Source organism: Eptesicus fuscus, chromosome 21 (genome assembly GCF_027574615.1).
Source record: "Eptesicus fuscus isolate TK198812 chromosome 21, DD_ASM_mEF_20220401, whole genome shotgun sequence".
Classification (NCBI taxonomy): domain Eukaryota; kingdom Metazoa; phylum Chordata; class Mammalia; order Chiroptera; family Vespertilionidae; genus Eptesicus; species Eptesicus fuscus.
This window is the reverse complement of record NC_072493.1, coordinates 26,859,108-26,886,523: the sequence shown is the minus strand read 5'-3', so window position 1 is coordinate 26,886,523 and position 27,416 is coordinate 26,859,108. Positions and strand designations below refer to the sequence as shown.

The 27,416-nt window shown below is 50.9% G+C and overlaps 1 protein-coding gene across 3 annotated transcripts; it reads left to right on the top strand.

Annotated features, from left to right (window-relative positions):
• The first annotated feature begins 10,079 nt into the window (after positions 1-10,079).
• On the top strand, positions 10,080-26,365 carry KLHL36 (kelch like family member 36). Of its 3 annotated transcripts, none has more exons than XM_008139723.3 (5): positions 10,080-10,595; positions 12,740-12,818; positions 17,510-18,583; positions 20,078-20,235; positions 21,060-26,365. In XM_008139723.3, exons 2-5 carry the CDS (start codon positions 12,756-12,758, stop codon positions 21,613-21,615), a joined length of 1,851 nt encoding a protein of 616 aa, XP_008137945.2. In that variant the 5' UTR covers positions 10,080-10,595; positions 12,740-12,755; the 3' UTR covers positions 21,616-26,365. The 3 variants fall into 3 exon arrangements, with proteins under 3 accessions (XP_008137945.2, XP_054565993.1, XP_054565994.1); XM_054710018.1 differs by lacking the exon at positions 10,080-10,595 and adding an exon at positions 12,195-12,258; XM_054710019.1 differs by lacking the exon at positions 10,080-10,595 and adding an exon at positions 12,292-12,469.
• Positions 26,366-27,416: the final 1,051 nt, after the last annotated feature.

The window sequence follows — 27,416 nt, the reverse complement described above, 5'->3', positions numbered from 1 at the left end:
GGCACATGTAAATTAGAGGTACAATGGGACCAGGGGTTCAACATCACCATTGTCATCCTCTCTCTTGGTCTCTCTCATCTCTCAGTTCTGTTTGTCTGCATGTTGGCCACATTCACTTCTATTTCCATGCAAAGGACTTTGAGCTTACATTCTACTCAGTTAGTGACAGAGAAAATAGAGAACTCTCTCCCAGCAACTGTATAAAAATCCCAAGGAACAATTCTGATTGGGCCTGCTTGAATAACATGTCCACCCCTTAAGCCAATCACTGTAGCCAAGGAATCTGCTACTATGATTGGCTAGACATGGGTCATGTGCTCACACTTGTGAATGGGGCCTGTGAGGTTCAACAGAAGCTTTTGGAAAGGGCTTTGGGGAGTAATAATTCCCTAAAGGAAGGTACAGCAAATGCCGTTGGTGTTCCATGCATATCCCTCAGGGCTTACTTCTCCAACTGCCCATATCTGCAGCTCTGGGTGGAGGGCTTTATCCCAGATTCGCAGAACATGCTCTGCCTACTGGCCCAGCAGGCAGGAAGTGCGGGCTGGTTTGGGCTGGTTAGCCCCGTGAGCAGCTGTCAGCCAGAAAGGATGTACACTGAGTGGCCAGATTATTATGATCACTGAACGCATAATAATCTGGCCACTCAGTGTATATCCTATATAATAAAAGGCTAATATGCAAATTGTCCCCTCGACCAGGAGTTCGACCAGCAGGCAGGCTGGCCAACCGCCCATGTCCCCTCCCCCTGGCCAGGCTGGCTGGACCCCACCCATGCACGAATTCATGCATATATACTGAGTGGCCAGATTATTATGTGTTCAGGAATCATAATAATCTGGCCACTCAGTGTATGTACCCTATCAGGCTCTAAGGGGGATGTTATACACAGGGAACTCTATTTCCCAGAGTTATTATAAAGCTCCAACCACCCTCAGAATCGGCTGGCTTTATCTGTGCTGCTAGGACCCCTTCCCTTCACTGTCTTCTCTTCCCAGTCATTATATCCTGGACTTTCCAAACTAACTACTTTAACTTGAATTCTAGCCTCAGCGTCCGTTTCTGGGGGAACCCCGGCTGGAGGGGGGCATTGGTAGGGACAGGGTTATTACTTTACAAGAAGGACAAAAACAAGATTTGTCTCCCACTGCCCTGCCCCTTCATTCACGGGCTCATCTGTGGTATCTTGGGTCATGGTATCTCAGAACCCTGAGGCCTGGGTTCTCTGGCAGCGCTTGATGGAGGAGAGCTCTCAGAAGAAACTTAAAGGAGCTGAGGAAGCAGGACGGGGCAGGAGAAAACCTGACTAAGGTGATTTTAGCTTCATCCCAGAAGGAGCTCTGGAGCGTGAACAGAGCCACAATATTGTGCCCTCTCCCTTGAGGAAAGGTAGACCTTGAGACTCTGATATGGCCAGGCCTTGGCCGAAGGCTGCCCTCAGCGGGAGGGGGCTGACACCTTCCAGGCCGCTAGTCACAGGGGGCGGGGATTTGACAGTTTGTGGATTACAGGTTATAGGCTCTTCCTGGACTGGAGCTGCTGCTTCCCTCCTCTGGGCCTTCCATCTTGGCCTGGGATCCCCTTTCCTCTCTCATCTGCCTGCTGATCTCCCACTTATCCTTTCAAACACAGCTCAAACACGGCCCCAAGAGTTATATGTCATGAGCAGATAAGCTTTATCCGAAGGGTGCCAGGAAGGTTTAGTGCTTGAAAAGAATTTCAGTTCCTAGAATTTACCATGGTACTAGAGTAAAAGAGAATTCTAAATCTCTGGGAAACCGGAGATGAGTGTGTGACCGGCATGGCAGCGAGCCAGTTTCAGGCACTTACTGCAGCGCCCCAGGCACCACGCTAACCCCTCTCCAGGCAATAGCTCACTAAATCCCCCTTGGGGGCAGGCTCTATTGCACACCACATTTCACAGAGGAGGAAAGCAAGGCACACAGAGGCTAGGCGATTTGCCCAAGGTCGCACAGCCAGTCCATGGCAGAAGCAAGTGTTGAATTCAGACCACTTACACCATGTGTCATTACCGAATTCTGTACTGAATGAATGACGGAGTGAATGTGACCAGCAAAACCAAAATAACGCAAGATCCAGAGAGGAAAGCTCTGCTGAGTCAGGTCGGGCCATTCCAGTCAATCCCTGCCCTGGGGGAGAGAAACGGAAGGACCGGCAGCTCAAAGGCTCTGGTTGCCCATGGTAGGGAAGGTTCCCAAGGTGGGCACCCCCTCCGTGAAGCAGATTCCCAGGGACCCAGTGTTCCTTCCTCCCCTGGGCCCCCACAGCCAAGGGCCAGCCTCCCCCTCCCCCTTATCTCACCATATTGCAATTGCGTGTTCACGTGTCTGTCTCTCCCACTTCAGATGCGGGGCCAGGTTTCACTCCGCCCTTTTTGGCCAGAACTTGTTTGCCCAGCTTTGAAACAATTCATTTTTCTTGAATAAAGGAGAGAGGCAGGATTTGAGACTCGAGGAGCCCCGGTGAGAGCACGACCAGACCCCCACTCCAGGAGGCAGCGAAGCAAGAAGCCAGTTATTGGCACGAGGTCAGAGCAGGACCAGCAGCTCCACTGACAAGGTACTGACTAGGCACTTGCTCTTTCCCCTAAGGAGGGGCAGACCTGGGCCTGGAGTCTGAGCTTCCCCGGGACCAAGGGGTCCCAGCATCCAGGGTTGTGGGCGCCAAGCGGATCGTAGGGGAACTCGGAGGTAAGGGAGGTTGTGAATTCTGAAAGGAAGTGTCTGGGAGTGCTGCCTGTTGCCCTGTTCCTAGAATCTCACAGGTTCTTCTGGGCTCTGTAGGAAAGTGTGCTGTGATCGATTAGCTATGTCTGTCATGGATATAGCATTGGAAGTGGGAGTATGAATATTATGTGCTAACCATGCTAGGTAGCAGGGCTATGGGAGAAGGGAGTAAGGCAGATTGCTAGTAATAATAGCAGCTAATGTCTCTTAAGCACTTAAACTGTGCTAGGCACCATGTTAAATGCTTTCTCCTCTCTATTTCACTTAATTCTCAAACTAACTCTAGGAGATAAGTGCTGTTTTTGTCCCTCCTTTAGAAGGTCAGCTCCACGGGGGCCATGATTTCATTTATCTGTGTTGCTTAGTGCTGTGTCCCCAGCACCTGGCACAGGGCAGGCACTCAATTAAGTATTTGCTGTTGAGTGGATTAACTCCCATTTTACCGATGAGGAAACCGAGGCCCAAAGAGGTAAGTCACTTGCTCAAGGTCACGCAGCTAATAAGTGCAGCCGCTAGCACATGTGGCTATTGAGGGTTCGAAATGTGGTTTGGGAGACTGAAAAACTGAGTTTTTAATTTTAGGTAACCTTAACTAACCGGAATTGAAACGGCCACATCGCTGGTGGTGACCATTTGGAACAGCGCAGTTCTAGAGCCTGAGGGCTTGACTATCCTAGGCTGACACGAAACGCGGGATTCAGAGAACACACAGCCCAGGTTCTCCGCAGAGACATTTCCAGGGATAATTCCACGGGGGAGGGCAGGAGGCGTAGGCAATGCATGACTCCTCAAGCAATTGCATTAGTGCTCTTCCAGCCACAACAATTCTGGGAAGGCTTTTATTCATCTCATCTAGCTTTACACATAAGAGGTTGGAAGGTTCCAGAGGAGGACAGGTTTACCTGCTGGCCTTGGACCCCAGCCAAATTTGCAACTTTGAAACCCCAAGCACTTCAACAGTTGGCAAAAGGAGAAGCACGTGGTCGGCCTGGCATGCCTGGTCAGCCCGCTGATGCCAACTTAGGGACCTCGGCTCTAAGGAAGGGATGAGCAGTTCTGACCCAACAGGCCTTAAGACAGAGACAGCTTCAGGTCACACCATGCCGCACAGAGAGCCTCCTGTACAGCCTACACCTGGTACCTGCTTCTCCTCTCTTCTTCTCGGAGCCTGTCTGGGGGGCTGGTATCTTCCTTTCCCTCCAGTCACATGATCTTGAGAAAGATCTTGTGCCTGAAGCTGATGAGGGCTAAGGGGTAAATGACAAAGAGAACAGTGTCCATTTCCAAACGGTTTCTATTGTAACAGGAAGCAAAGGCTTAAGCCCAAAGCCAGCTCTTTAATTGGAAGAGGGTCAGGCAGCATCAGCACCGAGTTCAGATCAAGTTCATATTTATGTACCAGGAACTGTGAGAAATGCCATCCTGTACTAAGTCATTCAACTCTCTGTCGACACCATGAGAAAGGAACAAGTGCTGCCCCACTTGGAGGTGGGGAAACTGAGGCACAACAAAGCTACATAGTTGGTCTAGTTCCGTGGTCGGCAAACGGCGGCTCGCGAGCCACATGCGCCTCTTTGGCCCCTTGAGTGCGGCTCTTCCACAAAATACCACGGCCTGGGCGAGTCTATTTTGAAGAAGTGGCATTAGAAGAAGTTTCAGTTTAAAAAATGTGGCTCTCCAAAGAAATTTCAATCGTTGAACTGTTGATATTTGGCTCTGTTAACTAATGAGTTTGCCGACCACTGGTCTAGTTCATACAGTTGGGGAACAGCCAGGCCAGGGCCCAAATCCAGACAGGGCTGGGGAGAAAAGGATTGGGGGAGGAAGAAGGAGGAATCAGCAAGTGCCAATTGAGGGAGGCATTTGTTCTTTCATTTGAGATTAGGGACCCAAGGACAGGGGCCCAGACTCCCACTGTCACTCTGTCCATTGTCTGGTCTGATACTCCCAAGGCTGCTGTTGCTTCTTGTCTTCTGGTCTAAACAGTTACAAACTGACAAGAACGAACGGGCCAAGAATTCCGCTTACGGACATGATACCGATTGGCCTCTAGGCCCGCTCATGTTTTTTGTGTGTGTGGTGTTTTTTTTTTCCTTTTTTTCTGCTGTGCTGCAATTTTTCTAGATTACTCAGCCTTTGGGAGGGAGGGGAGCTGGGCCAAGGACAACGTTTGGTGAGAAGAACAGAGTGTTTAAAGAACAGGCCCCACCGCCTCCTCCCTCCCGCCTCCTCCGGGAGACTGGGACCCAGGAAACTCCCTGGGGAGGGAAGGGTGCAGCTGCAAGTAGCAGTTCTCATGATCCCGCCTCTGTTGGTCACGGGAGCGTGGCTAGCAGCTTGCTGACATCTCTCCTTGCCACCTTAGTACCAGCTGCCACCTCCTGGGTACCAGGCGTGTCAGAGCCAACTCGATGGCCAGCTGCTACTCCTGGGCACCAGGCAGGTCAGAGCCAACTCGATGGCCTGAGGGAAAAGCAGTGAGCAGCCCTTCGGTGAACCTTCCAGCATGCTAGTTCACTGGCTAGCTGTTTGGGCGCTGGCATACAATGGCCTGGGTCCTCATGCTGGTTGCTGCACTTATCAGCTGAATGATATTTGATGCGCCATTCAATCGTTCTAAACCTCAGTTTCCTTATCTGCAAAATGGGGATCATAGCATGGACCCCTTAGGTTACGGGGAGGATTCCACGGGTGATCGAGTATTTGCACGTGGCCTGTGCATTACCCACGATTAAGCTAGATCTAGCTTGCCTAGACGTTCCTCCCCTCCACGCCCCGCTCCAACCCCCGTTTTTTGTGCCATTCTGTGTGTCCAGATGACATGTTTCTTTACAACGGTGTGACATTTGTTTTTGAACTGAGGTACTGAGAATGGAAATAACATGAGCCTCAAGTATTCCTCTTTGGTGACAGTTCCAGTTGCACCATCTAGGCTCACAGTGACACAGGGCCCTACACTCAGAAAGGCCCCACACTTGGGGTTGGCCGCTCTGTGACTGTTGATTTAAAATCAGTCATGATTCTCCCTTCTGAATTTGTGTTGTGTAAGCAAAACCCAACGGGACAATAGAGCATGGAGCCTCGCGTCATCTGGGATCCCACCTCTCCTCACCCCCCTGCCTTTCCAGGATGGTTCTTGGCCACTCACACCCAGCCCCTGTCCAGAGATCAGTGCCTCCCAGAGGGGGCCTGGACACAGGTGCAGGGAGGCTTGGGGCTGGGTCCCAGGTGCCTGTGAGGGGCTGTGTGAGTTCCACAAGTCCCCATGCCCAAGGGAGCCTGACATGAAGCAGCAAATAAAATGCACCATGACAGGCTGAGAGAGACTGTAGAACAAAGGAAAAAGCTCTTTTCCTGCTTAATGAGCCAGGGGGCCCGTTTTCATTTTGTACCGGACCCTGAAAATTATGTAGCTGGCCCTGGTTCCACCTGCTGGCGCCTGGATCTCAGAAGTGAGTGCTAAGCCACTGTCGGAGGGACTACTATAGCCTTTGGTGGGAGGGAGGGCAGAGCCTTACAAGTGTGTATTCCTCTGACCCAGCACCTCCACTTCGCCATCAGACGTGTGCAAAGGCACATGGGTAAGACCATTCACCTGGCATCATTTATCATATGAAACCGGCCAGATGCCCAACAATGAGGGAGGATGAATGCATGACCCAAATCCAGGGATAAGATGCACTATTACAATCATATTGTAGAACAGAACTTATTGATCTGAGAAAAACTCATATTTGCAAAAAGGGGAGGGGGAGCAGTACCCAAAAGCCCGCACTGCATGACTTCATTGTCACAGGTGCATGGAGAATATATGAAAATAAGCATGGGGGAAAGACTGGGACGACTGACGCTTAAATGCTGACAGCTGTTCTCCTCAGGTGGCTGGGTTTGTTTTTTTTTTCGCTTTTGAACGTGCCTGCTTTCCAAGTTCTCTGCACGGAGCATGCAGCCCTGTTATCATTGCACAGAGGCACGGCAGTGCAGAGAGCAAGGTCGGGCTGGCAGCCTGTGGAGCCAACTGCCTGGGTTCGAAGCCCAGCCCTGCCCCTTAGAAGCTCTGCGACCTTGGGCAAGTGGTTTAACTTCTCTGGACCTCAGTTTCCCCATCTGCAAGCAGAGAAAGTAATGTTACCTCCCTCAAAGGGTCAAGGAGATTCCATGGGTTAACAGGTGCAGGGAGCTAAGAGCAGTCTAGCACATGGAGCTGAGAGCAGTCTAGGGCAGTGGTCGGCAAACTGCAGCTCGTGAGCCGCGGTTTGCCGCTCTGTTGACTAATGAGTTTGCCGACCACTGGTCTAGGGAGCTGTATGTAGTAGTTGTTCACGGAAGTGGTGTTACAGTATATAAGGGGGAAATGTGAAGAGACAACAAAATTGACAATTATTATTTCTGGATGGTGCAAATGTGGGTGGTTTATTTTCCCTTTTGGACTTTCCTGTATTTCCCACGTTAAGCATGCATTACTTTTATAATTTGAGAGAAAATGCTAATTAAAGAAAAGAAGGCGAAAGGGTGGTTCACTAAGTGGTGTTGGGGAGAACAGGGTGAAGTTGGGTTAGCCAAACCCGCATGTTTTTCAGGTCAAGGTCACGTGTGGATTCCTGAGCTTGTTCCAGGCCCTTCCCGCAGGCTTCCCCCCAAGGTTGTGCATTTTCTCCTGCATAAAGAGCCAACATCTGAGAGAGGACACCAATGCCAAGCTAGAGGCTCTTAAAATATCTATAACTTAATCTCTCTAGAAAGATATAGATAAATCCATATATACAGAGTGATCCATTTATATATATATTTATATTTATCTATTTATCTATTGCTAGAGAGCCTTCAACTCTAACTATAAAAAAGAATACCTCCCACCCACAGCACTCTTGACTATAACTCTAACACAGGACCAAGCATAATGTGCCCATTTACTTGTTTACCTTCTTCCCTAAGATCCCGGAAAGTGTCTTCTTTCTATCCTTGGCACCTACCACAGTGCCTGACACATAGCAGGAGTTCCCTCTAAGTCTGTTGAATGAATTAATAAATGAAGGAGTGCATGAATTTGTGTAATGGCGGAGATTTGTGTGTCAAGATACAGGCATAGAGCAAGATGTGGGATTTGCTTTGTGTAGGGTAGAGAGGGGTCAAGGAAGGGTCGAAAATGGGTAAGTAAGGCTTCAGAGTACAGGCGATGCCTGAATAAAGTACTGAAGGGTGAATGTGTGTTTGTCCCCATAGAAAAGGGGAGAGAGGTAGGGGACAGCAATCCAGGCAGGGACAACATCATTTAAAAGAGCCTCTAGGCCCATGGTCGGCAAACTGCGGCTCGCGAGCCACATGCGGCTCTTTGGCCCCTTGAGTGTGGCTCTTCCACAAAATACCACGGCCTGGGCGAGTCTATTTTGAAGAAGTGGCGTTAGAAGAAATTTAAGTTTTAAAAATTTGTCTCTCCAAAGAAATTTCAATCGTTGTACTGTTGATATTTGGCTCTGTTGACTAATGAGTTTGCCGACCACTGCTCTAGGTGATTCCAGGGCTAGTTTTATCCTCACTCCCTTTAATTTTTTTTTAAAAAAATTTCTATACTTTTGTTTCTGAACAAATAATGATATTTAATATAAACCCTAGTTGTCAAAAGTAAAAAAAAATCCCATAACTGTAACACTTTTCAGAGAGATGCAGGCTGTGGATGGGCAATGGACTGAACTAGGAATAGGAAGGCCAAGGAGACCAGAGCAGGATATCTGTCTTACCGACCCCATTCACAGAGGAGGACACTGAGGCTCGGAGGCAGAGCTCACTCAGAAGAAAGCGATGGAACTTAACCTGTGCCGCTCTGCCCCGTAGCCTAGAGACACACAGTCCTTCCCTCACTGCACAAATCCTTGTTGCATCCTTGCTTAGCACCCGAAGTGATCCATCCACACCCAACCCAGAAGGCAGCCTCCGTGAGTGGTGCTATGGAGATATGGAGAGGGAGGCGACAGAGCCAGCCTAGCCTGGGGGAGGGGGGGCGGCACAAAGTACCTCGCTGGAACCATCCATGGAAGGGGCTAAGTGGAGTGCTGTGTCTAGAACAGAAGGGACAAAGAAAGGCCTCGGGGATGTACCTGGTCGTGCTGACTCCCAGCCCTTATTTTTCCTTCTTTTCTGACACGTCTTCAGTGGCTGCATCTAGCCATGCTTTATGCAGCCCTGAAAGATGCTCTAGATCCCTTCAGGAGAAGACAGGGAATAGAAAAACAGGAAGAGAGAGAGGTTTTTTATTTGGTTTGGTTTTGTTAAAGTTTTATTGAAATACTAGAGGCCTGATGCACGAAATTCATGCAAGCGTAGGCCTTCCTTCCCTGGCTGCTGGCACCGGCTTCCCTCTGGCACCTGGACCCAGGCTTCCCTCACAGCCCCGGCTTCATCAGGAAGGACGTCCGGTCTAATTAGCATATTACGCTTTTATTATTATAGATAAGTCATATAACGCTCACCCTTTTAAACTGTATAATTGAGTGGCTTTTAGTATATTCACAGAGTTGTTTGATCATCAATAAATACTAATTTCAGAACATCTTCTTCATCCCCAAAAGAAATCCCTTATTCTTTAACAGCCACACACACATCCATATCCCCCCTCCCCCCAGCCCCTGGCAACCACTAATCTACTTTCAGTCTCTATGGATTTGCCTGTTCCGGACCTCTCATATACATGGAATCATACACATGTGTCCTTCTGCATCTGGCTTCTTTCATTAGGTTAGGTTCAAGGTTCATCTTTCTGTAGCAGGACAGGTTGATTGGTGATGGTTAGACCCATTCATTCCATAAATAGTCACTGAGTGCCTACTGTGTGCCAGCCCTGGGGGCTAAGCCAGAGACCCTGCCCTGGAGGGTTTCTACTGGCTGGGGGCGGAGGGGGAGGGGGCGACAATAAGCGAATGAAAAAGAACGTGATTTAAAATATTAGACGCTGAAGTGAAGTGTAAAGCTGGAAGCGAAGAGAGAGGGGATGTGGCTATGTAGAGCATGTAGAAGGTCAGGGAAGGCTTCACCCTGGGATGAACGCAGGGGGCTTTCCAGCAAAGACTGAGACGAGGTGAGAGCAAAGATGCCCTCGCGGTGCCCCTCCAGCCCTCAGCGCCTGGGCACCGTCACGTCCCCCAGGGGACCTCGCCTTGCCCGTCCACGCCGTGCGCCCGCGCCTGGCACAGTGCGCGACACCTACTAGGCATTTCGCGCGGCCGCGGCGGCCCCGCGCGCACCCCGCGCCCCAGGCGCAGGCCCCGCCTCGGCGCCGCTGAGCCCACCCCCTCCCGCCGCCGCCATTGGCCGCGCGCGCCTCCGCCCTCGGCCTCGCACTTCCTGGCGGAGCCATGGCTGCGCACCGGGCCGGCCCCGGGGCTGCGGAGCCCGCGCCCCGCCGCCCCGCCCGCCCGGCACCCCCGCCGGGAGCCCCCGCGCCGCGCCCGTAGCGCCTCCAGGTGGCCTCGGGCCCGGACCGCCGCGCGCCGCCGTCGGGGGGCGGGGGCGGGCCTGCCTGGGAGGACCCCGGCCCGGCCAGCGCCTCCCCGCCCGGCCCCCGCGGCGCCCCTTTGTGCCGGGGCAGGTGTGCGGCGGAGCGGGGAGGGGCGCCGCCCGCCAAGGTGGGACCGGTGCCGCCTGGGCGACCGGCCCGCGCGGCCCAGGTGAGTGTCCCCGCGTCCCGCCGGGGGCGCCGGTCCGGGTGGCGTCCCGGCTCCGCCTCCTCTGCCTCCTCCGCCTCCTCGCAGCCGGCTCGAGCCTGCCGGGGCGGCCGTTGTGCCGGCAGTTCCGCCGGGGGTGCCGGGTCCGAGCGAGCGACAGCAGCGTCCCCCGGAGACCCTGCGGGCGACGGTGAGTGCTGGCGGGCAGCCGTGTACATCTCCACGACGTGTGTTTGCCCGAGCGCTGAGGTCGAGCAGGTTCTGGGTCGAAACCCGGGGAAGAAGCTTGGAGAAGAGGCTCCCTGGGGACCCCCCGGTCCGGACGTGGCCGCGGCTCCCGTGTTTACGAAGACCTTGTAAGCATCCTGTCCAGGCGGATGAAAGCACGGAGGCAGCAGACACCCAACACTTGTAGAAATCGGCCCCAAGCCTCTTGCCCGGAGACAAAAGGGAACCTACACAAGGGGAAACTCTCTAGAAATCGTGGCCTAGAAAAGAAAGCTTTTCTCACGGAGCCTCGGATTGCCGCCTGGAGCGGGTGGCGAGAGGGACCTGCCGCTTCCTGCGGTGTGACCTTGGGTGAGCCCCTCCTCCACGGGAGCCTAAGTGTCAGAAGCGATGGTGCCACCTGCCTCGGGTGAAGGAGAAACAAGGAAGTCAGGGGTGTGCAGTAGGCACTGCATGAATGTGCTTTCCTTCCCTTCCCTCTCAGAGTCCTCCAGCTGCTGAGGACCCCTCGGGAAGGACAGGGGTGGGTACAGATGGTCATTGTCACAAAGTTGCTAATTTGTCAAGTTGTCCCTTCCTCCCTCCCGGGGAGCCGGACAGCGTGGACTGTGCCTGAAGTTATTCCTCCCTTGGGGTTACTGGAGCCCCCCTCTGCATGTCCCAGATTGTCTTGAAACAGTGCTGACTTCTTGTTATATTGTGTGTGTGTTTTTATTAGCAAAGACTGTTTTGTTCAGTAGGTAACAAATTGACTCTTTTTTAACTCGGCAGGAAAAAGAATTCTTCCTTAAACCCTCAGTCCCAGCATGTAACTTGTACCCCATGTTGCTGGCTCAGCCCCTCCTCTGCTTCCCCCGGCCCCCCTCCCCACCCCCCCAAGTCTCCCAAAGGCTGGCTCTGTGCTGTCAGTGAGTCGCTTGGCATTTCAAAGCTGGAAGAAACCTCAGTGTCACCTGCTAAACAGGCCCATTTCATAGACAAGACCCTGAGGTCTAGAGAGATTAACATGCTCCATGCTCGTTTATCCTGAATGTTCCAGGCAGGGCAAAGGCCCAGCAGGTTTCCTGCCCGCGCGGGCTTTTGTCTTGTCTCTTTTTTAATTTTTATGGCCAGGTGGAATAACCTAGGGGTTAAGTGCATGGAAGGCACTGTGGGTTGGAATCCCAACTCGGCCAGCTTCTTCCTGTGTGACGCTGTCTAGTTACTTCCCCTGCTGCTATCGGTTTCCTCCTCCACTAACTGAGGATAATAATAGTGCTGGCCTCATGGGGTTGTTGTGGGGATTAAATCAGGAAAGCACTTAAACCAGTACCTGTGTCTAGAACATGCTTTATATATGGCAGTCTTCACTGCACCACATCCTCAGCTTCACCATGGTATTTTAGAAGTATGACACTCATAGACTGGGTCGCATTCAGCAGAGCATCACAATCAAGGGCTCAGGTTTGGTTCCCAGCCATTTACCAGCCATGTGGCCTTTAACTCAGTATCCTCATCTGTAAAATGGGATATGTGACGTCAGCCTGGCCACAGAAAGCTTTTCTCACTCATGGCACACGGAGCCTCGGATTGCCGCCTGGATTGGTGGCGAGAGGGACCTGCCGCTTCCTGGGGTGTGACCTTGGGTGAGTCCCTCCTCCCCAGGAGCCTAAGTGTCAGAAGTGATGGTGCCACCTGCCTCAGGGGTGAAGGAGAAACAGGGTTAAATGACACAGCACATGGAAAGAAATCTCGTCGCTTGGTTCCAGGGTCATCGTCCGGGCTCTGAAATAACTCTTGTCACTATAACCTTATTCTAGCCAAGAGGCTTATCTATGTGAGATCAAGCATCAAAAGGTAGGTGTTTGTAGGAGGTGGTTTGGCTAAAAGACATGGTGTCAGATTTTAGATGCCAAAGGAACACTTGCTAAATGTGTCCGAACAACCTGATTTTTTTTCCACTCACAGCATGAGTTCTCTGTAGTACACTGCTTTCCCTCCCTCTGTCCTCTGTGTGACTGCTGTCACCGTTGTTGTCATTGCTGTGGTCGAGCAGAGCCTGCAATGAATGAATGACCTGGAGTCATCACTGCCCCTGTGTGCTCAGAAACCCTGTTCTTGTTGTAGGACTGTGACCGCTCTTATGATGGAGGGAAGCCGGCTGACGAGAGTGTCTCGACCCTACAAGATCAGCGAATCTTCAAAGGTCTGTGAATGGTCGCTCACCACCTGTGCACATTGCCTAGGAAGTGTGACGCTTTTCTGATGAGCTCGTTCTCAATGTATAGACTGGGTTTCTAGTGGTAGGTAGTGGTGTTAATCGCCTTAGAGGTAGCACAGGCCAGGAGTGGAAGAATCATAAAATCAGAGAGCTGGGAGGGCGAGGTATGGGAGAGACACAACTCAACTCATCTATTCTGCACCTCAACCCTGACATGGGTGGGTCAGGATAAAAGCCATGGGATTGCCATTCCCCACTTGGGGGCTCGAACACTCCAAGGACAAGTCCATTGAGAAACCAGCACCGACCTTGTAGTGGGGGCAGCACATTGCAGACCTGGATGTTAAGGGCCCAGGGTCTTCCCCCGACATGACTTCCTGGGGCCGTAGGAGTGAGTAAGAGTGGCTCCCCAGGGCTGGGCTACCAACCTGTGTCACACTGGGTGTATCAAAACCACCCTGGGAGAAGGTGAGGGTGTCCCATTAGAAATGCATGTCTGGCCCCACCTCGTGCCTGCTCAGTTAAACCCCGAGAGCTGGACCTGGGAATCTGTGCCTTCATCAAACTCCTCCAGGGCCTGGGAGCAGCCCTCTCCCCACAGCGGCATAAGTCAGGATTGGGGGCCTGGTTTTCAGGACAGTCTCCACTTCCGCCTGCCGCTTTGGACACGTCAGTACCACCCTCTTTTCTTTAAAAGTGGCCCTTTTTGGAGATTCAAGTTTATGGTTACCTTAGATCATTTTCAGTGAGGCCAATATTTTCCCCAAGGGGGTGGGATTGGTTTTTGGAGGTATGGAAAGACTCACTCTTTTTTTTTTTTTAAATATATTTTATTGATTTTTTTACATAGAGGAAAGGAGAGGGATAGAGAGTTAGAAACATCAATGGGAGAGAAACATCGATCAGCCGCCTCCTGCACACCCCCTACTGGGGATGTGCCCGCAACCAAGGTACATGCCCTTGACCGGAATCGAACCCGGGACCTTTCAGTCCACAGGCCGACGCTCTATCCACTGAGCCAAACCGGTTTCGGCAAGACTCACTCTTTTTATGATTAAAGCACAGCTGTGCATATAGTACACGCATGGACAAACAGAATGTATGTGGTGTTCACAATTTCATGGGGAATATTAGAAAAAAAATCTTAAAAGAAGATTGAAAAAAAAAGATTGAGAAAGACCACATTAGATAAAGGGAGTTGTGGAAAGACCCTGGATTTGAGAAAAAAAAATGAGAGAAAGCGGTTCTACAGATGTGCATACAAGAAAGCGGGGTTGTCATTTTCAGGAGAGGTCTGTCTCCTGAGAAGCGGTTTCCTATTTCCTTTTGCGTGTCCTGGGAAGGCTTGCCAAGCCTGGCTTTATCTACTGTGAAAACCCAGGAAGGTCTCCCTGCTGTCTCAAAGGGGCTTTGTTTCAGAGCTTGGCTGCGGAGACAGTGTCACTTTCTAAGTTTGATAGCGCTGGAAATCGTTCTCGCTGAAAGCCAGACTCCGAGTTGGTTTCTTTCTGAATCAAAGCTTTTAGGAGTAGGGTTCTCTACCCCTTGCTTGATTGCCTTTATAACAGAAATGCTATTAAGTGTACCTTGATTTTCTAGACATTAACACACCCATGTAGCCTGTACCCAGATTTAAGAAAAGAAAAAAAAAAATTACCAAATCTCTCCAGTCCCTACATTGCCACTCTCCGGCTTCCACCCCTGCAGGTGTGCCTGCCCTTGAACTTGATGTAAATGAACCAGAGGGCAGGTGCTCTTGTTGTGCCTGGCTCCTTGCACTCAGCGTTATGCAGCTGAGATTCTCGCCCAGCTGGTGTGTGTAGGGGTAGATGGTTCCTTCCCAGCGCAGTGGAGTCTCCTATCGTGTGACCACCGCTGTTCATTTAGCTATTCTAAAATGTGTCGGTCCATGTTGATGCTGCATTCTTCTATTATGAAATACCCCATACCTGCTGCGTCTGTCCAGTGTGAGCTCCCGAGTCCGTGTTTCTCCACCCACCTTGCCTGGCCTCTGATAAAAGCACTGACATGGAAAACAAAGGAATAACCGGAGTTAATATAATACCATCAGAGAATGCTGGAGATCGGGGCTTCAAAATCATACAAAATGCTGCAAGTCTGTTACTGATGTCCCTTTAAAACTGGGGAATCGTGTTGTCTGCTCTTTGAAAGTTCTGTCTGCAGCTACACCGAAATAACCAGGTACAGAATTAAATGCGCCTGCTTAGCACGGAGACCCGGTTTTAGGAGCAGCGCTGCCCTCTTGCCTGCCCTGGCTCCCTGCAGCAGATGGTGCCCCTCGGCAGCTCTCATCCGGGCTTTCCCCGATCCCCGCCCCTTGGAGCTGTTTCCCTTTTTACTCAGCAGCGTGGGGTCACGTGTGCCCCAATTGAAGTGTAGAGTCTCAGCAGCCTCCTCAGCGTAGAGACGACCAGGGGCCCAGGGTGGGCAGACAGCCCACCTGATGCCCCACACTCACTTCTCTCGGGACACCGAGCCTTTACTATTACAGGGGAGCCTGCTGCTGCCATGCTTTATAATTTCCCTCCTTCAGTCCACACCTGAGAGGGGCCCCAAGCCAGTGTGTGTTGGAGCCCAGACCATCCCTGCTTAATTAGAAGCCAAAACCAGGCCAGCCTGGCCCTCTGCTGCTAAGCAGGATACACAGAGCTATCCGTGTATGGGACCCAGGAGAAGCCGTCCTGGAACATGAGAGCAGTGAGTCTGGCTCTCTCAACTTGAATGGGAAGGAAGCTTTCGTCTGGTGTCCTCATCAGAATGCGAGGCCCCTGTCCGTGCCTGTGATGTAGGTGGAGCGCTTGATGTTGGAATTATCCAGGCAAGGCCAACAGGCAGGACCCCGGGGAAATAAGGGACCTCAATTACAAGTGTGTTAGAGGCAGTAAGGAGCAGATTTGGAGCGGGGGAAGAAATGAAAGCCACTGCTGTAGGATACATGTTGACAAGAACCTGTAAGAATTCGGGGACCTGGAAGCCAGTCACACGGCTGCTCACATCTGAGCCCTCAGTCCATCTTTCTCTTCTCCTTTTCTCACTTTCCCCTTTTCAGGCTTAAGTGCCCAGCCAGCCCCTTTCCTCAGTCGCCCTCAAATCGACGAACTCCCTAGTTGATGTTTCTGAAGGCCTGTTTTTCCCATATTGAATGTTCTTGTTGTTTTTACAGTGATGAAATAAGCAAGCATGCAGTATCCTGAACGCCCAAAGCATAATTAGTTCTCCAAGGATTTAGAAACTGTTGTCCAGGTCTGACATAGTTTTGTACCCTCAAAAGCACATGGCAGGCATATAGCACGGAATAAGTGTCTGCCGATCTGAATCTGTGGAATGGGTTCCTATTCATTATTCATATTAATTGATTTGTTCATTGTAGTGTAGCATGGTGATTACAGGTCTGGGCTCTGGAATCAGACCTACCTTCAAATCTCAGCTCTGCCGCCATCACAGTGGGGCTTTGGGCCAGTTTCTCAGTCTCTCTGGCCTTAGTTTTTCTCATCTGGAAAATGGGGATTATAATAGACGTTCTCTTGGAGGGTTTTCATGATGCTCGAATGAGAGTGCATGTCAAGTGCCCGGCACAGTGCAGGGTACACGTAAGCCCCCAGGAAAAGACGGCGTCTCTGCATATCACATTCAGTGTATCTCTTTCAACCCTGGCAGTGGCTGGGGAAGCCATGTTTCTGGAATGAGGGTCTCCAGAGCACTTAGTTTGGATCGCTAGAAATGGGGGTCTCTGTAGCATCGCCACGTGCCTTTCTAAGACACAGAGAAAGCTGTCTTCCCCGGCTCAGAGCCTCAGTGGGGATTGCTAATCACAGCAGCTTCCCTCGGGCAGGCTTTTTGCCGTGACACCCCCGCCCCTCGGCCACCTGAGTGGTGAGTATCCTCATCCTCACGTGTGACATGAGGACATGGAGGCTCAGAGCCTCCTCGTGGCTCAACCAAGATCGCATCGCTAGTAAGTGGCAGAGCTGGATGCAAACCTCGATTCTGTTTGACCTTAGAGTCTGCGTCCGAAGCCACTTCTCTATCCTGACAGGACAGCGTTTTTCAAATCTACTATGTGCCCCTGAGCCACAGGAAGGAAGGGAGGGAAGGAAAAAAAGAAACCTTTTAGGAATTTTATTTATAAAGAAGGAAAAGAAAGATAAGAGGAAGAGAGGAAAGAAGGAAGGGAGATTGATTTTAGGAATTTTATTTACAAAGAAGAAGGAAGATATATCCGATACACATAAACACCCTCGTTTCCTGCAATGCACTGTATTTTGTTTCCCAGTCTCCTTCAGTCCACTGTATTTATTTGTTAATCCTCACCTGAGGATATGTTTTCCCATTGATTTTTAGAAAGAGGAGAAGGGAGTGGGGGAAAGACAGAGAGAGAGAGAGAAGCATCTATTGGTTGCCTCCCACACATGCTGACTTGGGCTGGGGATCGAGCCTGCAACCCTGGTATATGCCCTTGACCTGAATCGAACCTGTGACCCTTCAGTCCATGGGTCAACGCTCTAACCACTGAGCAGCTGGCTAGAGCCATTCCACTGTATTTAACATGCTGGTTGTGTCCCACTAGATTGACTCCTGCAGCAGCGAGGGGCCAGGTTGGCATGCTTCCCCTCTCTGGGCCCGGGTTCGAGCCCCTGACACGTGCTCTCCCACAGGTGTACCGCTGGTCTGAGCACTCGACCACAGTGCTACAGCGGCTGAACGAGCAGCGCCTGCGTGGCCTCTTCTGTGACATCGTCCTGGTGGCCGACGAGCAGCGCGTGCCAGCCCACCGCAACCTGCTGGCCGTGTGCAGCGACTACTTCAACTCCATGTTCACCCTGGGCATGCGTGAGGCCTTCCAGAAGGAGGTGGAGCTGATTGGTGCCTCCTACATCGGCCTCAAGGCCGTGGTGGACTTCTTGTACGGCGGGGAGCTGGCCCTGGATGGTGGCAACATCGACTACATCCTGGAGACGGCCCACCTGCTGCAGATCTGGACTGTGGTGGATTTCTGCTGCGAGTACCTGGAGCAGGAGGTGAGCGAGGACAACTACCTGTACCTGCAGGAGCTGGCCTCCATCTACAGCCTCAAGCGGCTGGATGCCTTCATCGACGGCTTCATCCTGAGCCACTTCGGCACACTGTCCTTCACCCCTGACTTCCTGCAGAACATCTCCATGCAGAAGCTCTGCGTGTACCTGAGCAGCAGCGAGGTGCAGCGGGAATGCGAGCACGACCTGCTGCAGGCCGCCCTGCAGTGGCTGACGCAGCAGCCGGAGCGCGAGGCCCACGCCTACCAGGTGCTGGAGCACATCCACTTCCCGCTCATCCCCAAGAACGACCTGCTGCACCGCGTCAAGCCGGCCGTGTGCTCGCTGCTGCCCAGGGAGGCCAACTGCGAGGGCTTCATCGAGGAGGCTGTGCGCTACCACAACAGCCTGGCGGCCCAGCCGGTCATGCAGACCAAGCGCACGGCGCTCCGCACCAACGAGGAGCGCCTGCTGTTCGTGGGCGGCGAGGTCTCCGAGCGGTGTCTGGAGCTCAGTGATGACACCTGCTACCTGGACGCCAAGAGCGAGCAGTGGGTCAAGGAGACACCCCTGCCGGCCCGACGGAGCCATCACTGCGTTGCTGTGCTGGGGGGGTTCATCTTCATCGCTGGCGGCAGCTTCTCGAGGGACAATGGAGGGGACGCAGCGTCCAATCTTCTTTATAGGTATGACCCCCGCTGTAAACAGTGGATCAAGGTGAGATTAAAGCCAGATTCTTTCTTTACTCTTGAGGACTTTTGCTCTCTCTTAACCTAACCTTGACTGCCCCTCCCTTCTTTCTGGCCTTGACCCGTTCCTGCTTCTGAAGCAGGTGTGATGATAAAGTGACGAGCCACCTAATTCCCACCCTCCCCTGTGCCTGGTTGGGGGAGTGCGGGCTGACCTGCAGGGTCGGTCTAGAACTTCCTGCACCTAGAAACGCTCTAGGTCTGTGCTTTTCTCATGTAGTAGCCACCAGCTCTGTGTGGCCGCTGAGCTCTTGAAATGTAGCCAGTGGGACCGAAGGACTGAATTTTGTATTTGATTTCACTTTCATTTACCTTTGTGTGTAAATGGCCACACGAGGTTAGTGGCTACCCCATCGGCTATCGCCGGGCTAGAGATCTGACCCGTAGTTCAAACCTTCCTCCCGTGGCTCAGAGTCCCGGCCACGCTCCGCTTTCGGAAAGGTGTGGAGCTGGTCTGAGGAGGCCGTGGAGGCTCACGTCTCCGGCAGGTACGGCGGCCACTTCTGGGAAGAGCGTGGGTCTTGGCGGCAGACCTGAGTTCACATCCCCATCTGGCTAAGTTGCAGCTGGGAATTTCAGACTGGTCCCTTGCCTTCTCCAACTTTCAGCTTCTTCCTCTGGACATGGGTGGGAGAAGGGCATTGACCTTCCAGGTTCAGGGGTTGTATGTAGCTCATGTTGATTGGCCAGTGCCTGGCGGAGGTGAAAAAGTGTTCCTTTCCCCCCACAAACACCTCTCCGGACCACATCCATGACAGTCGGCCTCAGTCTTTATCCTCAGACCTCAGTGGCTCTCCGTAACGTGGTGTTGTTCTGAGCTCAAATCTCAGAATGGACTCTGCTGACCTTTTGATTTTATTCGCGAAAATCTAAAACCACCCACCACGGTGGAAGCACTTCCCGGCTTTGGAGCCCGTCCTCCAAAGCTCGGTGCCGGTGGCAGCCCGAACGATGGTCTCCTGCAGGACTGTGTGGACTTGTGTGTTCTGCTTGGATTATTTAAAAAAAAAAAAGTTGGGTCTTTTGCTTTTCAATTTCCTGTTGAGTTCCACTTTCTGCCTGTTAACACAATGGCAATCAGCATTCATTAAAAACCTATCTGAAGGGTTGGCAAGAGGAAAGATGAATGTTTACTTTAAGAAATCACTAAGTCAGCAATGATGAACTGTGTGCCCTCAGAATTCAAGTACATGAGGCTGGCCATGTGGCCAAACAAGTTTGGGGAGCTGTGTTCTCCAAACCCCTTTTGGGGATTCGCAATGTCTCAAGGGTCCTTGGGGACGGAGAAGTCCCTCCAGAAGGACCCTTCTTTCTTTAAGTTTAACTCCCTTCCGCCAAACTCACGTGGCCACCGCCTCCCTCTCTGGGCTGTGCTCCACAGAACCCCGTTGGGAAGTGGTGCTCGATGTTGATGCTGTCCAGGGTTTGGGGAAGGGAAGGTACAGGTGTCTCGCCTCCGCAGGTGGCCTCCATGAACCAGCGCCGCGTGGACTTCTACCTTGCCTCCATTGAAGACATGCTGGTGGCCGTCGGTGGCCGGAATGAGAACGGAGCCCTCTCTTCGGTAGAGACTTACAGTCCCAAGACCGACGCCTGGTCCTACGTGGCCGGCTTGCCAAGGTAGTTGGGGGTTTTGTGCGAACTCTTCAAATGGGACGACTTTTGGGTTACAGTTCAGTTCACCTCACTTTCTGGATTTTAAGGCTTCTAATTCCAGGACAAGTCTCCTGGCTTGTAAATAACAGAGAGTGGACCATGCGAGGCAGAGGGCGAGTCAGGGCTCCTGTTTAGGCTGACCTCGTACAAGTGTCAGCGCTGCCGTTAAGACAAAAGATCCCTCAGTTTCTGAGTCTGTTCACTTCCTGGGTTTCAGTGGACAGGTACCCACCATTACAGACCCACACAGAGTGGTGTCCCTGCCCTGAGGTCCCTTGTGCTCCACTGCTTCACCCCTGTCCCCTGCCTCCGAACTGCTGGCCACCACTGGCATTTCCTGTCTCCCTAGTCTTGACTTTTCAGAACCTTATGGGTGGAGTTGTACTTCACTTCATTCCCCGTTTGCTATATAACTTGATCAGGTACATGTGTGTGCCTCAGTAGCATGCTGTTGCTGTTTCCAGCCCTTACGAGAAGGAAAGCAGTCTTGTGATGATGCCCATTTCTCAGGTGGGGAAATGGAGAGGGGGCAGAGCTGGGAATTCTTGCCCAGGCGGTCTGACTGCACAGCTGTCTGTTTACCTCCTGTGCGGTGACAGCTGCCATCTCTAAGGCGTTCACGGGGTGCCCGCTCCCTGCATTAGCCCCTCAAATCCTCACAAGCCCCTCACAAGACGACAGGTTGTCCCCGTTTTGTTTTGCGAGGAAAAGACTGCAGCCTCGGCTCCCGGAGGCCCCGCCCAGGACAGTACTGAGCTCCCTCCCTGTCTCCGCCCACCCCTCCACAGGTTCACCTATGGCCACGCAGGCACCATCTACAAAGACTTCGTGTACATCTCGGGGGGCCACGACTACCAGATCGGCCCCTACCGCAAGAACCTGCTGTGCTACGACCACCGGACGGACGTGTGGGAGGAGCGCCGGCCCATGACCACGGCGCGGGGCTGGCACAGCATGTGCAGCCTGGAGGACCGCATCTACTCCATCGGGGGCAGCGACGACAGCGTGGAGTCCATGGAGCGCTTCGACGTGCTGGGCGTGGAGGCCTACAGCCCGCAGTGCAACCAGTGGACCCGCGTGGCCCCGCTGCTGCACGCCAACAGCGAGTCGGGCGTGGCCGTGTGGGAGGGCCGCATTTACATCCTGGGCGGCTACAGCTGGGAGAACACGGCCTTCTCCAAGACGGTCCAGGTGTACGACCGCGAGAAGGACAAGTGGAGCAAAGGCACCGACCTGCCCAAGGCCATCGCCGGCGTGTCCGCCTGCGTCTGCGCCCTGAAGCCGCGACTGGAGGACAAGAAGAAGAAGGGCAAGGCCAAGAGGCACCAGGACCGGGGCCAGTGACCCCGCCGTGCCTGCTGGGACCTGGTCCCCGCCGCCACCTCCCAGAGTGTCTGTAGACCAGCAGCGACTTCATAGAACCCTGGAAGCATTATGTATCCCTTAGCAGCTTTTTTTTACTTTTATGATTCGTAGTATTTCTATAATATCACCGTAATCGATTAAATATTCTACGTAACTTTACATATTATCTTGCTTGAGTAATTAAACCTCGGCCCAGACAGGAACTATCCCCTTATGTCTATACAGGGCTTCTCTCCACATTACCCATTTTGGGGGATCCTGCAAGCCACCCCCCTGAGAGTAGCTAGGGCAGGGGTTACGTAGAAATGTTTGCAGCGAAACTAGAGGCTTCGGTGGAACATTTCAGACCCTCCAGCCCTGAGCCTCCCCAAACCTGGCGGAGCTTTTTAAAATGCAGATTCCTGGGCCCCGCCTCAGAATGACTGCATCTAAAACTACCGGGAGTGGTGAAGGGAGTGGCTGGAAACTATTTAACCAGCTCCTGGAGTGACTGAGCATCAGCCCCATTAGGGAATCACTGGCAGGGTCAAGTGCATTTGTTTTTATAAGTGGGGTCACAGGGACCTGGAGAGGGTGAGAGAGTGACCAGGGCTCACCAGGTCAGCTAGGGGCACCTGGACTTCTCACCCGGGAGGTATCCCCCTTAGGATTTTCTTATCAAGTGACTGTTGTTTCTGCATACTCGGTTTTCCTGGTTAGTAATCTTCCTGAATTCTAAAAGGGTTTAAGTAATCAGGGAAGAAGGGAAAACAAGGCCTGAAGCTCTTTATAAACATTCTACAATTTGTGCTTTTTTTTTTTTTAACTTTCTCTTTTTCCTGGCACCCACTGTTTCTGATGTACTGAGCCCCCAAATCTACATTTATTTCTCAGGAAAGAAAAAGGCAGCACCCTAGAATTTAGCATTGTTCTCTGACTCCATCTCCTAGAAGCATTTCTTGAAAGCTTTTACATGAGTGAGTGCACGTTAACCCCTCAGAAGGTTGTTGAGTGTCTCACCAACTCAAGCCACAGGCCCTGGTCCCAGCCACCGGCTGCTAAGTAGTTTTGTGCTGCTGGGCAAATTCTTCAATAAGTCGTGAGCTGTTTTCCTCATTCATTAAGCAACAGGGTTAGAGGAAATAATGGCGAGGCTTCTCCCAGGGGTGAAGCTCTTTCCGTCTGTATAAGCTATTAAAATATTCAGCACCTCCTTTTGAGATCTGTGACCACCCTGCACTGATTTCTGCAGTTACTAGAGCATCAAGAGTGTGCCCTTTAAGAAGAGTTTGAGACTACTGTCCCAAGACACTGTGTAACACTAAGTATGATGGGAGGAAAGGAATGTGATCAGTTTTAATCATAGGCCAAAGGAGGCATTAATGATCTATACCTTGGCAGAGATGAGCAAATTTCAAGATGCATTGGTAGCATTGATGTTAGAATAAGAATCTCAATTAACTTTATTTTATTTTTGTCTCTTTACTGCACTTCCTTTCTTTCAAGGTTTTCCATGATTTTTATAGCCACCAGGAGAGCTGTGAGTGGACGTTTAAAGCTTCATTACCCAAATCATGGCCCTCTGTTGCTAGTTGGGAAAGGAGTCTGCATAGTTAGCTAGTTTCTCGTATATGGGAGTCTCTAGAGGCTTACACACTGTTGAGAAGTTCTGCAAGGCATGCAAACAAACCAAAAAACTACACTCTTACTGTGGCTTGACAACCCTTCTGGGTATTAAAGGCTCTGAGAAGTCCTGCATTAACTTAACATTCCATCAACCAGCATCTCCAAACTTCATTGAGCCTGGAACCCTTTTTTGTCTCATACCCAGTCTCAGCCCTCCACGAAACATATTTTGCAGAACTTTTACAAACGTTGGGATAGCTTAGCCCCTCCCTTTTCCAGGAAAGGGCTCATTGCTCAAAGACCCTTTAGGAGGCACAGAATCTATGGTCTGTTCTCCCTTGCTCAGCCCAAGTCAAAGAGGTGGTCAACCAGAACCCAAGGGCAGGAGGGGAAGAGCTCATAGACCCTTTGTGCCTTGGGAGACAGATGACTTTGACCTTGGGAGTGGCCAGCCATCAGTTTGGAGCCTAAGCCAGCTTGTTTTATTTTTGACCGCCAGGACGTGTCCCAGGATGCCGGCCTCTGGCCTCTGTTCTGACTTGTGCCTTGGTCTTACAATGTCCTGCACCTCATATTTTGTGACGTCTCTCCTCCCGCTATGAAGGCACTTTGTAATCCACACGGCTTAGAAGCTAATATGGAGGTGGAGGGGACATTTCTTTAAAGGTAGACTTGATAAGGAAGTGTCCTCTTGCGAACCAACTTCAAATAATTGGTGGTGGCTCCACTTACACTAAGAAAGTTCCTTGGGGTCAATGGCGGGGCCAGCATGGTTTTCGCGGTCCGTGTTTCAAGATGGAAATCACCGCTGTGCAGTCCAACTAAGAATGGAAGGAAATGGCTTTAACTCGGTTTGGCAGGGGGCCATTTGAACTGCAAAATCTTGAAGGCGTCCTTTCCAACCAAAGTGACAATTCTTGCAGGCTGCCGTCTTGAGACGAAAACAGCAACATTTGCCACCGTGTCAACAAATTGTCAGTGCTTCAGGCGGAACTGTGAGAGTATCTGGATCGTTTGTTTTCATCTTTCAAAATAAGTATGGTGGGCTTTTATTCAGATTTTGTTGTTTGTCCTGTTTTCCCTCATTTTTAAAGAACCAGAGTTTTAACTTTATATTAGTTGTAGGTTTTGAGTTTGATCCTCATCCCAGTTGGAACTTGTTTGCTTAAGACATAAATGGAATAATGGGAGGGGATAGAAAAGCTGGAGAAACCCTTGTTCCTTAGAGTGGTCTTTCTGCTGTCGAAGCTGTACAGAGACTGTCTCAGCAACCTGCTTGTATGGATGGCTCAATCAGTATTTTTAACATTCTGCTACGTTAGCTAGACTACCGGGTAGGACTTCCAGATTTTGATCTGAGCAGGAAACCCACGTGTGTATTATATTCTGAATGTCCCTCCCCTCACCCCTGACTGACAGGTGACCTGACCTCATGATGACTTAATAGAAACCCCAGAAGCCAACCCTAAGAGGTGTTCAGTTTGGGGTGGAGACCCAAATGCCAGAAGGGGGTGAAGTCCCTCCCCTGAGGTCCAGGGTCTCCCTGTGTGAGTTCAGGTGAGTTTGCCTGGGGTTCAAAGTCCCTGGCTCCAAGTCTGGGAGTGAATAACCTTTTGGTGGTTTGAGCAATGCGGGTTGGGAGAGGACCCCCCACACACACACAAACACCCCCATATAGAGCTACCAGCTTGTCTCTACCCTGGTCCTCCATGGCATGTGGCTTGGCCAGCTCCAGCCCAAGCAGTACCTCACAGGCCTTTTAGCTCTTGGAGTTTTTCGCTAGAATCTCAGACTGCTGGTCCCTAACCTGGAGAGGCAGTTCCAGCCATGGCCTGGCCATCCTCACTGTCTCTGCAGATTCTGAGTATCTTCAGAGGGAAGGAAGGGGGCAGTGTCCTGGCCTCCAGGACAAACTTCTGGAGCATAGGGCCGCTCCACAGGTACGTGGAGATCCTGCAGAGTGCGTCTGCCACGCCTGGCAGTTTTTAATGTTTTTTGAAATGTTTTGATACTTTTTGATACCATTTGCTAATAACCGTTTTGTAGGTTGCCTGCCGGGGTTTTCCACCTCACCCCCTGATCCCCACCCCCTTGACCTTGCACTAGACAGCAGATGTCCCGTAGTCAGTGCCAGGATACTGCCCGCCTCATGTGGCTTTGTCTTGGATCTTGCTGTCCCCCGTGGCTGTGGTCTGATACAACTCTTGAATTTTGTAAGGTCACACATGGCCAATGAATATGAACCATGACTGTCTTGGGCCCCCAACTGAGCAAGAGGGCACGGTTAGCCAAGAGGACACTCACTCCCTTAAGACGTCCCCTACTCCTTCCAAAGCTCCTACCTCAGCAGTGTGCACAGAGTCGAAAAGATACCTGAGGACAGATCCATAGATCACCTTTCTCATACGGGTTATTTCTCAACCCAGGGCATGGCTGGGGTCCTGATCCACTCTCATCCACCCATTCTTTGAAAGAAACTTTAGCATGAAATCCACGAAATCTGTAACAGTGAACCGTCTTGCACTTTATGGAATTATTGCCCTCAGCATTGGAGGTAGTTTTTTTTTTTTGTGGGTTTGTTTTTGTTTTTTTAACATGGGTAGAATTTGTGGCTTCTGATGATGTTTTGGGGATCTCAAGAAATTGTCTTTTGGTTGCCTTAGCTAAAAGAGTTGAGTGAATGTACAAATTTGGTGGGCAGCAGGGAAAACCCCTTGCAGGTTAGTTCTTTGAGAAAAAGAACACCCTTTCAAAGTTACTGGAGGCCATCTCTACAGGTTTCCTTGAAACTGAAGGACAAATAAAGTCCTTTGGAATCAATCGAAGTTAATCATTACCATCAGCCTTCTGTCAAAATTAGTAAGATATTTGACAATTAAGTAATTCATTGGGTATGTTCTGGCTACTAATGCTATCAAAATCTGTAATCATGTGCTTTTTTTTTTTAATTTGCTGCTTTTGTATTTGTAATTTTATGACACTCAAAGCTTTTCTGTGTCTTATTTCTTTATAATTAATTTCCTGCACGTTGATGTTTTTTCCTTTAATTCCATGGAGAGTATTCATTTCTCAAAACACATTAAAACGATTTGCCTGCTAGGATATGGCTTATTTTATAATTGCATTCGTAGTCTTGTGTGGTTATTGTAATGTTCTTTAGTCCTATTTTCTCTGCCCAAATAAAAAAGAGCCCCTTGAAAGTTGAGGCCAAATATAATTTGGCAATTACCAGACTGCCTTTTAGTGTTGTGGGGTGCTGGGACATTTTGATTCGGCTTTCATTGTTCTTCTAATTATTATATTTTGTGAGGAATTTCATTCAGATCCTTGATTGCAGCACTAAGTTCTGTGACCTGAAATGAAACTATTTGCTTAAATTTGTGTTATTTGGGGTAATTGACTAGAAAAGGAAACTAGAAACCAGAGAAACATAGTTTATGACAAGCAATTTATTATCTTTATCAGAAAGATACAATAACATCTCTATAAGAACAGAGGTCACCCTAGCCGATTTGGCTCAGTGGATAGAGTGTCGGCCTACAGACAAAAGGGTCCCGAGTTCAATCCTGGTCAAGGGCACGTACCTTGGTTGCAGGCTCCTCCCCAGCCTGGACCCTGGTCTGGACTCGTGCAGAAGCCAACCAATCGATGTGTTTCTCTCACATAGACGTTTCTCTCTGTCTTTCCCTCTCTAATCCACTGTCTCTAAAAGATCAATGGCAAAAATATCCTGGGGTGAGTATTAACAACAACAACAACAAACAAATAAATAAAGAGATCTATGGGTGTATAGATTTAGGTAGACTAGCCTAAAGCCTCTTTCACTATGCTGTCCTATCCTGTTTAATTCCTAAATTAAAAAAAAAAAAAAAAAGAACACAGGTCACCTTTTCCCCGCTTTGGGCCCGAGGTGGTGCCTCTGCCGTGTGGTTTTGCCAGGCCAGCAGACAAGCCCAGCCACAAGGGGCCCCTTTAGCAATTCAGCGTTGGGAGGAGGATGGAGCTACCTGCCACGCCCGTCACACCTGGAAACTGGATAAGAATTTGCCTCTGAGCCAATGGGCTGCCCCAAATGGGACACTGGCCGTCAGATTCTTTTATTTTAACCTCAGAAGAAGCTTAGGTTAGAAACGAGACATTTCGAGAGGAAGAATCCAAGGCTCGGGTTAATGATC

Excerpts from the sequence above, each read along its gene's own strand:
- KLHL36 (XM_008139723.3), top strand. The coding sequence starts at position 12,756 with ATGATGGAGGGAAGCCGGCTGACGAGAGTGTCTCGACCCTACAAGATC. Across the intron at positions 18,584-20,077 it reads GCTGTAAACAGTGGATCAAG|GTGGCCTCCATGAACCAGCG; the intron begins GTGAGATTAAAG and ends TCGCCTCCGCAG. Across the intron at positions 20,236-21,059 it reads TACGTGGCCGGCTTGCCAAG|GTTCACCTATGGCCACGCAG; the intron begins GTAGTTGGGGGT and ends ACCCCTCCACAG.